Source organism: Chelonoidis abingdonii, chromosome 12 (genome assembly GCF_003597395.2).
Source record: "Chelonoidis abingdonii isolate Lonesome George chromosome 12, CheloAbing_2.0, whole genome shotgun sequence".
In the NCBI taxonomy this organism is placed as follows: domain Eukaryota; kingdom Metazoa; phylum Chordata; order Testudines; family Testudinidae; genus Chelonoidis; species Chelonoidis abingdonii.
In genome coordinates, this window is record NC_133780.1 from 492,176 (window position 1) to 503,649 (window position 11,474).

An 11,474-nucleotide genomic window follows, 5' to 3' on the forward strand; every position below is an offset into this window, starting at 1 on the left:
CTTCATCTCAGATCTGCTTTGGGTTTCAAGAGGGGGAAACCTTAAGCCACAAGGACTGAGATCCCCAGTCGTTGACTGGAGCCACCCTGAATATGGACATTGGACTGTAACCTCTGGACTATTTCTAAAAGGACTTTTGACAACTACAAGCTCATCTCTGCTGTGTATCTGAAAGTCAAGAACTGAATTCAAGTCTGTCTGTATATTGATCTTTGAACCAACACACTCTCTCCCTTTTCTTTTTAAATAAAATTTAGCTTAGTTAATAAGAGTTGACTATAAGCGTGGATTTTGGGTAAGGTCTAAGTTATCATTGGACCTGCGTTTGTGGCTGATCCTTTGGGGTTGGAAGAACCTTTTCTTTTATATGATGAAAGAAGATTTTCAGTAATCATCATCATATCTGACAGGTGTGTCTGGATGGAGGCCTGAGGCTGGGCACTTTAAGGGAACCGTGTTCTTTGGATTCCGAGTAACCAGTGAGGTGCTATAGAAGCTGTTTGGAGCTGGTTGGTAAATCTAAGTATTGGAAGATCCACCAGCGTTTGGGTTTTGTCTGCCCCATTTTGTTTGCAGTTCACCCTAATTGAGTGACATCAGCTGGCTCCTACGGGCAGCACCATCACACTGCCCCATGGCGTTCTTCAGCCTGTGGACATGAGCTCCCAGCCCAGGTCGATAGATTTGGGTTAGCAGGGCTCCGATGAGCGCTCTGACTCAGGCCCATTCCCCAAGGGGTGCTCCTGCAGGCTCAGGGGCTGCCCCACACCCACAGGCTCTTACCCCAGTGCACGGCGAGGGGCCCCTGCAGGCTGATGTGCTCCACCTGGCAAGTGTAGACGTCCCCGCGATGGGGGCTCATCTCCAGCATCACCAGGATCTGGAAGGTCCAGTCTCCGTTTTGGAGCAGCTCCGTGGACACCACCCCGGCCGTCTGCTCCTGCCCGTTCTTCAGCCACTTGATCTCGATCCCCCCGGGGTAAAACCCCGTCACGGAACAAACCAGCAGGTCGGGGTGGGGCTCGGACCCTGCTTTTGTGGGGGAAACTTTCACCTTGGGCTGAACTGGGGACAGAGAGACAGAAATGAGCAGGAGACAGAGCAGGGCTCAGAGAGAACAGGTGACAGCCTGCTCCCAGGGAAAGGCCCCAACCCCCAAGTGTTCCAGGCTCCGGCAGAAAGCGCCTGAGGGGAGTCTCATCCCGTCACCCCCATGGGGACAGAGCCAGGGGCTGTCAGACCCTGGGCCCATGGTGTGAGCCCAGGGGCTGCTCCCACCTCTCAGCCAGGGGCACCCCAAGGGGGCAGGGGCAGGGTTGGGAGAAGGGGAAAGTTCTGCCCCATCACCCAGCCCCCCTAGCCCAGGAAGAGGGGTAGGAGCCACCTGCCCTGCGGGGTCTGAGTGGGGGGCACTGGAGGCTGAACCCCCAGAGGGGCAGGGGGCAGGTCAGTCACACACCCACCCAGAGACTGACCCGGGGGGGCTCTGTTCCCTGCAGAGAGGGGGCGCCGCAGCCAGAGCCGGGGGCGGCCTGGGAGATGGGAAGGGAAGACACACCCCCCCGTGAGCCCTCCCCACCCCCCCAACACCTGCCGGCTCCTGGTCCCCGGCCAGGCCCGGGCCCTGCCCTCTCCCCGCTCCCCCGGCCGCAGAACCCGCTCAGCCCCTCCCATCCCCCGCCTCTGGCCCAGGTGGGGACCAGGGGGATAACCCGGGGGGGGGCAGTGTGTCCGGACCCCCCCGCACTCACCTCTCCGGCTCACAGTGAAAGGCTCGGCCGCCCGGTAGTTGTTCCGGCAGAACGTGTCCACCTCAGCCCGCTTCTGCGCCAGGATCGCCGGGTCCTTGTTCCAGCCCTCGGCGTCGGGCCGCCCCAGCTCCGTGTCCGCCACATACACCCCCAGGTCGCTGTCGAAGTGCACGAGCTGCTGCCGGTTGTAGATGTAGCGGTCCAGGAACCGGACCCGCTCGGTGCCGTTGGTGAAGTGACACTCTGCGTTCTGCTGATACACGAAACCCCCTGCGGGAGATGGGGCCGGGCTCAGGGAACCGCCGCCGGCTGCTCCCCCTCCTACCGCCGGGCCCGGGGCCCGGAGCAGGGGGAAGGAACAGCCGGACTCCGCCCGGACCCCTGGGGGCTTGGCGGGCGGGCAGGGGTATGTGACCACAGTCCGGAGGGGCGGCAGAGCAGAGACTGGATGGGGGGCACACACCGGAACAGGCAAGACAGGGCTCCCCGGGGTGCTGGGGTCTGATCCCCCCGGATACACCCAGCGCTACCCAGCACGGGGCTCCCCGGGGTGCCTGCGGTATGACCCCCCCCCGGATACACCCAGCACCACCCAGGACGGGGCTCCCCAGAGCGCTGGGGTCTGACCCCCCCGGATACACCCAGCACCACTCAGCACGGGGCTCCCCGGGGCGCTGGGGTCTGACTCCCCCCCGGATACACCCAGTACTGCCCAGGATGGGGCTCCCCGGGGCATTGTGGTCTGACCCCCCGGATACACCCAGCACCACCCAGGACGGGGCTCCCCGGGGCATTGGGGTCTGACCCCCCCGGATACACCCAGCGCTGCCCAGGATGGGGCTTCCCTGGGCGCTGGGGTCTCTACTCACTTGGGAGCTCCATGCAATGAGCCAGGTGGGTTCTCAGCACCGTCAGTGTCACTAGCAGAGCCCCAGCCCAGCGGCTCCCGGCCCCCAGGATCCGACCTGCCCCCATTGCTGCTCAGGAGGGAGAGACCTGGAAACTCCTCGGGACCCCCCAGACTGAGACCTTCTCTGCCCAGCTCCGAGCACCAGCCCTGGGACGCTGCCCACGGCCCCGGGGATTGGGCACCCCCAGCCCAGGGGCCAGTCAGCATCGGGGCTGGGCAGCATCATCAGTCGCCAGGCAGAGCCGGCCCCAGCAGGGCTTGGTTCCCTACTTCTCCCTCGTAGGGGTAGAGTAGGGCCTGGGGTCGGGATGCAGGACTCGCCCGGCGCCTGCCATGGCCCTGGGGCAGCTGGAGAGTGGGGCCAGCCCAGGGACCAGCCCCCACCAGAGCAGGAGCCCCAGCAACAGGCCTGTCTGGGACTGTGTTCCTGTCGTCTAAATAAACCTTCTGCTTTACTGGCTGGCTGAGAGTCCTGGTGAATTGCAGGAGGTCAGGGGTGCAGGGCCTGATGTCCCCTCACACTCTGTGGCAGTGTGACCCCCCCAGTGCAGAGCTGGACTGGCCAAGCCCCCCATGTGCACATACCCCCATGTGCAGAACAGGGCATCTGTGGCCGGAAAGAGTGCCATGTGGGCGGTGCTGTCCCTACACTGGGGACAAACCCCTCCTGGTGGTGCTGGATCCACTCTGGGCTGCCGGTAAAGCTGCGCCACTTTGTAGACCCAACCCCAGGAGCAGGTCCCTGGCTGGGGATTTGCAGTATTGCCAACCCCAAATGTTAAAAAATCCTGCAATTCTGTACAAATCCCAGCTGTGGGGTTTATTTGCCTTATGCTCTTTGAGCCTTAGGGTGCCCAGGGGTCACAGTTTGAAGCTCTCCCCACAGCCCGGGGACTGGACACTCCCTTGGTCTCCAAGAATGGGGCTGGAATTGTCCTAGACCCACATGACTCCTGGAGCTGGGGCTTTTGGAAAACACAAGAATTATCCTTACACAATCCTGAGAGCCAGGAACCCTGAATTTCTCCATCTCCTCTCTGGGAGGCTCAACGCTGCTGCTCTACCTGGTAACAGCCTGGTCGGCGCAGGGATTTCTGCCATTGGGTACAGGCCCTGGGCCGGGCTCCCCTGGCCAATGCCAGGTGCTCCCCCCCCCAGGTGTGACACGTGCCCCCCCCCCAATCCCCTAGCACTGCCGGTCCCGCACCCAGCCCAGTGCCGGGGAGAGGAGATGGGTGCAGGACGGGGCGTCCCCATGGCCCAGCTGGCCCTGCTCACCCTGCTGGCCCTGCCGGGCGCCGGGGCAGTGACAGGTACGGGCGGGCCAGGGGCTGTGACACCTGGGCCTTGGGGGCAGCTTCACCCCCAGAGCACTGGGCTCCCCCTCAGGGAGGGGACAATGGGGGCTGATGGGGCAGAGAGAGGCATGGGGTGGGGGCTACTGGGAGGAGGGTCTCACCCCATAGTGGGGAGGGGATGGGGTGGGCAGGAAGGAGGATGGGGGTTGATCTGGGCAGGGTGGGGGCTGCAGGGAGTGGAGGGTCTCACCTCCATGCCAGTGGGGAGGGGAGGCTGGCGCGGGGGCAGCAGAGGGATTGTGGGGAAGTCTCTGTGGTTTGGGTACGACACAGCCCTGCCCTAGGGGTACAGCCCCCCTTCCCCCACAGGGACTCGGGGGCCGATCTCCCCAGGGGGGCACCAGGCATAGGGGAGATGGGGGAACATTCCCCAAAGAGCCGCGCCAGGGCCAGACCCTGCTGAGCGGTGAGTGCGTCTGTGCAGAGCAGGGAGCCCCTGGCCCCGCTCCCAGGCCTTGCCTGATTGTCCCCCGTCCCCCCAGGGCTCAGACCCATGGGGCAGGGCAGGCTCTGTGAGGCAGATTCTCTCCTCGGCGGGTGGTGGCAGGTTCCCTCCTTTGCAGTCGCTTGGTGAGATCCTGCCGGGCGAGCTGGGGTCAGCGAACGACTCCCTCGGATGTAGGTGCCCAACTCCCTTGGGCCCTGGGGACTCCCAGCCTCAGTCCCCAGCCAGACCCCTCCCCCCCAGAGTGTGTCTGACCCCCCAGCGCAGCTTTAATGTCTCTGGCTGGGGAGTTCCCAGGTCTCCCAGTGACCGGCCCTGGGGGGTGAGTGTTGGGGGCCAGGGACTGAAATCGCTCTGAGAACCAGGTCATGGCGACCCCGGGACACGGAACCAGCCCCAGGTACAGATGGCAGAATGAAATGTCTTGTAGTCACAGCTTCCAACTTCCCCCTCCCACATGACTCTGGACCCTTCCCAAGCTAAGTGGGTAGAGACCTGGTCACTACTTGGATGTGTGCAGGGGGTACAGTATGGGGTGCTGTCCCCTCCAGGCAGCGCTGACCCCAATGCCCCAGCGTGATACCAGGGGTCCCTGTGCTCCTGCGGCTGCTTTCCCCTCACACGGGGGAGTCCCAGTGTGAATACCAAGGGGGGTGGAGGTTGGGGGACGTGTGCAGGGGGGCTGGTGCTGACATTCATCTTCCCCCAGGGGACCACATGCACTCTCAAGTGAATTTCTACCAGCGCACGGACCAGTCCCCGCAGGGGTCGGGTGAGTACATGCAGGACTTCGACCATGAGGAGATGTTCTATGTGGACCTGGAGAGGAAGGAGACCGTCTGGCGCCTGCCCGAATTCAGCAAGTTCACCAGCTTCGAGGCGCAGGGAGCTCTGAGCAACATCGCCGTGCTGAAGAACAACCTGGATATCATGATCAAGAGGTCCAACCACACACGGGCTGAGAATGGTACGGCACGGGGATGGGCAGCTTCTCTGTCAGGCACTGCTTGCGGGACCTTGCTCACGTGGGCCTAGTACCAGACACAACAGAGACTTCCCAGCCCCTGGAGGGCTCTGGGGAGCCAGTCAGCGGGGCCAGGGCTCTGCAGGGCAGGGCGCCCGGGCAGTTCACACCCTCCAGGCTGGGGGCCCAGGGTAGCTCCTTTGCCAAGGGCTGTTCGTGGCCCCTGCCCAGCGCCAGGCCCTGCCCCTGAGAGATTCTCAACCCTGCCCTTTGTGCCCCATGAGCCGTCAGTGCAGGGAGCTGGGACAGCCCCAGTGACACCCCATAGTCCTGGGGAGAGACCCCAGAGCTGGAGCCTGAGCACCAGGGACTGGCTGGCTCAGAGGGGCAGGGAATGGGGCATGGGGCCTTTCCCCTCTGGGGGGCGCTGGCTCTGATCCAGCCCCAGGCAGGGACTGGCTGGCTCAGGGGGGCAGGCAATGGGACTCACTAACCCCTGTCTCCCCAGTGCCCCCTGAGGTGACCATGTTCCCCGAAGACCCCGTGGAGCTGGGCGAGCCCAACGTCCTGATCTGCTTTGTGGACAAGTTCTTCCCGCCGGTGCTCAGCGTGACGTGGCTGAAGAACGGGCAGGAGGTGACGGGGGGCGTCTCCGAGACCGACTTCTACCCCCGCCAGGACAACTCCTTCCGCAAGTTCTCCTACCTGCCCTTCCTCCCCAGCCAGGGCGACTTCTACGACTGCCGGGTGGAGCACTGGGGGCTGCCCGAGCCCTTCACGAAGCACTGGGGTGAGGCTGGGGGGCCCGGGGACCCCGCTGGGCACAGGGCTGGGAGCCAGGACTCCTGGGTTCTATCCCAGCTCTGGGAGGGGTGTGGGGGCTGGTGGGTCAAAGCATGGGGGCTGGGAGCCAGGACTCCTGGGTTCTCTCCCAGCTCTGGGAGGGAAGGTGGGAACAGCCCCCTCACTCCATGCCCTGTCCCTCTCCCCCTCTCTCCAGAAGTCCAGGTGCCCACCCCCGTCCCCGAGACCACAGAGACCCTGGTGTGCGCCCTGGGCCTGGCCGTGGGCATAGTCGGCATCATCGCAGGCACCATCCTCATCATCAAGGGCATGAAGATGAATGCCGCCCGCAACCCGCGGGGCCCCTTGTGAGTAGCCACTGCCCAGGGAGGCACCTGCTGCACCCGCAGCCCCTGGGCCCACCCAGCACCCCCTGGGGAGAGTCCCCCTCCCTGCTGTGTCTCCCCCCAGCCAGCCACAGCCCCTCCCCCACCCACACCCCCTGGGGAGAGCATCCAGCTCCTGTGCCCCCCCCAGCCAACCACAGCCCCTGGGCCCACCCAGCATCCACTGGGGAGACTCCCCACATGCTGTGCCCCCCCCCAGCTACAACCCCATGGCCCACCCACACCCCCTGTTTGAATGGGAGACTCCCTGGGGTGCTGGGGAACGGCCCCGATCCCTGCCAGCCTCACGTCGGGGTCCAGGTCTCCTGGTAACTGACCCTCTTTGTCTTTCAGATAAACACAGGGAGGAGCCGGGGGCCCCAAATCCCCCAAGTGCCTTCGTGAAACCTGTTCACGCCACTGCCCCCAGAGTTCCTGCTCTGCTCCCATCAGTGCCAGCTGCTGTACCCAAGCAGGAGCCCCTCAGCCCTATAACCGCGCCGATCCAACCCACTAGAGACTCACTGGGGAGCCGGTGCCTTGGACTTCCCTCTCACCCCCTGCTGGGCTTGGGGGGGCACCTATCCAGGGAGAGGGCTGCTGCCCATGGGGCTGGGAATGGGGGTCACCCCTCATCAGGGAGCAGCAGGGGAGAGGGCTGCTGCCCCGTGGGGCTGGGAATGGGGGTTGCCCCTCATCGGGGGGGCAGCAGGGCCCACGAGGCTGATCCAAACCCCATTGCCGTCATGGGGAAGGTTTCTCTTGACTCCAGTGGGTTCTGGATTGGGCCCCAAGCCTGGCCCCTATTGGCCAGAGGCTGCTGTCAGTCACCCCAGGTAATGCCCCTCCTGCCATTACTGCGAAGACTTTGGGCCCATGCCTGGGGTGGGGGGGCAGCAGCCCCAGTTAAAGGCCTCATTGTACCTGTGTGCAGCTCCCCTGGGGTCCAGCCCTGCTGAGCCCAGTGTCCAGCGCGGGGTCTGTGTGGGAAGGGCCCACTCCCTGTACAGCCCCCACCCTGTGCCCCGTGTGTGTCCACAGCCCTGCGCCCCCCCATCACTCTGCAGCTTTGCCAACAGCAATAAAGTGGGTTTGGGACATTTCTGAGTTTTTGATTTTGATTTAAAATCTGGTCAGTCTGCACCGTACCTGTGGCAGCCTGTGTTATCCCAGCCTAGCCGCAGTCTGTGCAGGGCACTGGGTCATGCTGGAAGTTAAGGGAGTTTGGTATGAGGGGTAAGAAAGGAGCCAGGACTCCTGGGTTCTGTCTGAGCTCTGGGAGGGGCTAGTCGGGGAGAACTGGGAGTCAGAACTCCAGGGTTCTAGTCCCATTTCTGACACTGGCTCACTGCAAGGTGTGACACTTCCTGTGCCTCAGTTTCCCCTTGTGTGACATGTGGTCAGTCTCTTCCTGGGTAGTGGTGGGGGCAGCTCTGAAGCTGAGGGATGGTCCACGAAGGGCTGAGCTCATCCCATGACTGGGAGCCCAGGAGCAGGTCCGGGTTTATGGGCCAGGCTCCCCCAGGAATGAACCCCGCATGGCGAGCGGCTGCAGAGAGACGCTGGCCTGTCTGGGGGCTGCGGTGACGTCCCCCAGGCTGGGGTCACTGTGACGCGAAGGGCAGATTCCTCCTCCCCACCCCCGAATGTAGCACTGAGACCCAGCCCAGCTTCCTCACACCCCTCCCCTGGCATGTGCTGGGAGACCCCCCCCACCCCCCAGCGCTGGCTCCCACCAGCAGCAATTGGCTGCTCCAATCTGCTAATAATGCCACCAACGAACCAAGCTCTCCCATTGGCCGCTGGATCTTTGGACCAGCCTCCTGCGCTTTCCCATTGGCTGCCGCCATCCAGCTGTCCCTGGGGGGAATGTTCCCAGGTCCCTTTAGGGAGCTCCAGGCACAGGCCCTGGGCTCCTGCCAGCTGGGGGAGCTCTGGGGGGGGCTGGGCACACGGCTGGGTGGGCTGTTTGCAGTGGGGTCTGGCAGGGCCAAAAGATGATGTGCGGTACCAGGCAAGTATAACTTTTGGTGGTGCTGAGAAGGGGTCCAAGTTGCACCCCCCCACACACCTGCCTAAGGCTCTGGAAGGGAGTTTGGGTGTAGGAAGGAGTTTGGGGTGCGGGCTCTTGGCTGGGCAGAGAGTTGGGGTGCAGGAGGTGAGGGTTGTGGGGTGTGGGCTCTGGGAGTGAGTTTGGGTGCGGAAGGGGGTGTGGGAGGCGATGCAGGCTCTGGGCTGGGGCAGAGGTTGGGGTGCAGGTTCTGAGAGGGAATTTGAGTGCAGTATGGGGATTTGGGGTGCAGGATCTGGGCTGGGGCAGGGGTTTGGAGTGTGGGAGCAGGCAGGAGGCTGAGATGAGGAGTTTGGGGTGCAGCAGCCATGCTGCCCCGGGGCTGGGGCGTGGGACCAGAGAGGAGGACTCCGCACAGGCCTCTTCCTACCAGCAGCAGTGAGCTCTGGGGAACCCCCCGCCGCCCCCGGCATGACACTCACCTAAGCCCCCCCAGGCTGGTGCTCAGGAGGTCAAGCCAGGATAACCCTCCCCCACTCGAAGTCACCTGCAGGGGTGGGGGAACCATGCGGCGCAGCAGCTGCCTCAGCCTGCCCCCGGCACTGCTCCCTTGTTGCCAGCAGCGGCTGGCGAGGAAGCGCAGCACAGAGCTGCAGGGGAGCCACCCGCTGACCAGGGCAGGCAGGGACACTCGAGAGGTGTGCGGTGGGGGGGGGGAGAGCTCCAGCCCTGAACATTAGTGAAGACGGGGCCTCCAGGCACGTAGTTTTCCTGGAGCCTGGGCACCACAGGCCCAGACAACTCGCTGCCCCACAGATCTGCAGGTGACACTGAGACTGGGGGGGCAGCAGGTGATGATGGGACAGGTCAGTAACACACCGGCAGCTGGGTCACTCACTGAGCTGGGCCCATTCACATGTGTTTTAATTCAGCCACATACACGGCTGGGCATCTGGAAACCAAGGGTGCAGGCCCCACAAGGTGAGGTGGGGAAAGCTGTACCCTGGGAAGCAGTGACTCTGAACTGGACTTGGGGGTCATGGTAGACGCCAGTTGAAAATGAGCTCCCCATGCCATGCTGTGACTTAGGGGGCAGGTGTGACCCTGGGCTGTAGGAACAGGGGAATATGGGGCAGGCGCAGGGAGATGGTATCACCTCTGTACACGGCCCTCGTGAGATCGTCAGTGCTGCTGTGTCCAGCCCTGGTGAACGTGGCCAGTTGCTGAAATGTTGGCAGGGTTCAGACAGGAGCCACAAAGATGAAGGTCTGGAGAAACTTGCTTCTGAGTGAGAGACGGAAGGAGCCTGTTCTGTGCAGTTTCTCCGGGAGGAGGTTCAGGGGTGACCTGATCCTGGACCAGGTCTGCAAGTACCCACATGGGGAGCAGATTTCTGAGCGCAGGGGGCTCTTCAGTCTCCCAGACAAAGCAGAGTGAGCGTTGGCATTGGGGAGCTGATGTGAGATGAACTTAGACTAGACACAAGGAGCACATTTTTAACAGGGAGGGCCCCTAACCATTAGCACAGCTGAGCCAGTGGGAGCCCATTGCTCTCCACGCACAGCCGTGAAGCTGAGACTGGATCTGTACACGCAGACCTTGTGTCTGGGGAGCCCCACTGAGTTCTGCAGGGGCACCGGACCCCACTCACAGACAGCCCCCGGCAGGATTGAGGCTTTGGGTTCCCAAAGGCTTTTAAGAACATCTGGATGGCTGGAACATGCAAACATGGAGCTGGAGGGAGATCAAAGGCTGGGAAAAGGGCAAGTAAACGACCTGACACTGGGCTGTATTTGCACTCTGAGCATGCCTCAGCCGGTTCCTTTAGCACTCTTTGGTGTATATTATCAGGGACTGTTAATTTGAAAGTTAATTTGAAAGATTTTAGCAGCTTCACCTCCTCCTTGGTTAGTGATGGGAAATGTTCTGTTTCTCCCACAGCAGCATCAGGGACAGACAGCTGGGCACCAGGAATGGAGGCGAGACTTACCGGATGGGGACTGGATTGGAGAGCTGTGACCCAGAGCAGGGCCCGGGGGGTCACTGCAGATCCCTGCCCCAACAAGTACTTTGCAGGGTGCTGTAGTAGCCGGGTGGGTTCCAGGAGCGCAGAGCTTTGTCTGGACCCACTTCTGCTGGAGACAGGGCCGAACTCAGGAGCCGCCCAGGGTTCATCACCCCTCCCCCACCCAGTCCAGCGTCCCCATCTGCCCCCCTCCCCCCAGCGCTCCTCATCCTCTCCCGCTCTCCCACCCGCAGCCAGGGCTTTCCCCAGAAGCTGCCGCTTCCCACCTTGAACTCAAGTAACCCACCACTCCGGCCAATCAGCGCGCGGCTCTAGGCAGCGTCATCGGTCTCCGGCAGATTCTAGCCGGGCCAGGCTGCACTGGGGCAGGCTGAGGGGCTGGAGCGGCCGGCGGGTTGGGCTGCTGACGAGGAGGGGGGCAGCGGATCCCTCACCCCCCCCCAGGCTCAATCCTGCCCCGCCCCGGCAGGGAACTGAGTTCAGTTGCCCTCTGAGGCCAGAGGATTTTTGTGCAAAGCCTGAAATCAGGATCAGGGCGGGGGCACCAGAGACTGAACGGCAGGGCCGCCCAGAGGGGTGGGAGGGGGTGTCACGGTGATGCTCTGGAACTGCTCCCCACAAAGCCAGTCAGGACTCTGGGGAGCCTCCTCTCCCTTGGAGCAGACTGTCTGCAGGGCAAGAAGCTCACACGTCTTCACCTCCTGGGTCTCTCCTTGGAGCATTCAGCATCCTCTGCCCCTCCGTGTGCTTCCCACAGCGAGCCCACCCAGGCGGGGTCCTGGGGAAGCCACAGGGTTCTGCACCCCCACTTTGCAGTCAGACGTGACTCTCAGCCAGCAA

The 11,474-nt window shown here is 63.0% G+C and overlaps 2 protein-coding genes and 1 long non-coding RNA gene across 9 annotated transcripts in view; 1 reads left to right on the forward strand and 2 right to left on the reverse strand.

Moving 5' to 3' along the window:
- LOC116835059 (H-2 class II histocompatibility antigen, E-S beta chain-like) overlaps positions 1–2,913 on the reverse strand; it is a 48,265-nt gene extending 45,352 nt beyond the window's left edge. Inside the window, exons 1-3 of one of the 2 annotated variants that reach the window (XM_032797524.2) lie at positions 2,621–2,913; positions 1,752–2,021; positions 784–1,065 (exon numbers count right to left, since the gene is read on the reverse strand). In XM_032797524.2, coding sequence (XP_032653415.1) covers positions 784–1,065; positions 1,752–2,021; positions 2,621–2,726 — 658 coding nt within the window. In that variant the 5' untranslated portion in view covers positions 2,727–2,913. The remainder of the gene's footprint in view (positions 1–783; positions 1,066–1,751; positions 2,022–2,620) is intronic. The other variant, XM_075071547.1, reaches the window with a different exon arrangement.
- The window catches only part of LOC116835058 (HLA class II histocompatibility antigen, DR alpha chain-like), a 46,449-nt gene extending 38,752 nt beyond the window's left edge, over positions 1–7,697 (forward strand). The window contains exons 1-5 of one of the 6 annotated variants that reach the window (XM_032797521.2): positions 3,855–3,974; positions 5,174–5,431; positions 5,937–6,218; positions 6,429–6,579; positions 6,952–7,697. In XM_032797521.2, coding sequence (XP_032653412.1) covers positions 3,893–3,974; positions 5,174–5,431; positions 5,937–6,218; positions 6,429–6,579; positions 6,952–6,955 — 777 coding nt within the window. In that variant the 5' untranslated portion in view covers positions 3,855–3,892 and the 3' untranslated portion in view covers positions 6,956–7,697. Of the gene's footprint in view, positions 1–3,853; positions 3,975–5,173; positions 5,432–5,936; positions 6,219–6,428; positions 6,584–6,951 lie in introns of those variants that run through there. The other 5 variants (XM_032797518.2, XM_032797523.2, XM_032797517.2 and 2 more) reach the window with 5 other exon arrangements.
- Positions 7,698–7,788: 91 nt separating this feature from the next.
- On the reverse strand, positions 7,789–10,632 carry LOC116835062 (uncharacterized). Its single transcript, XR_004376113.1, has 3 exons — positions 10,599–10,632; positions 9,765–9,892; positions 7,789–7,804 (listed from the first exon to the last, which is right to left on the reverse strand). It is a non-coding gene; the product is annotated as an uncharacterized LOC116835062 (long non-coding RNA).
- Positions 10,633–11,474: the final 842 nt, after the last annotated feature.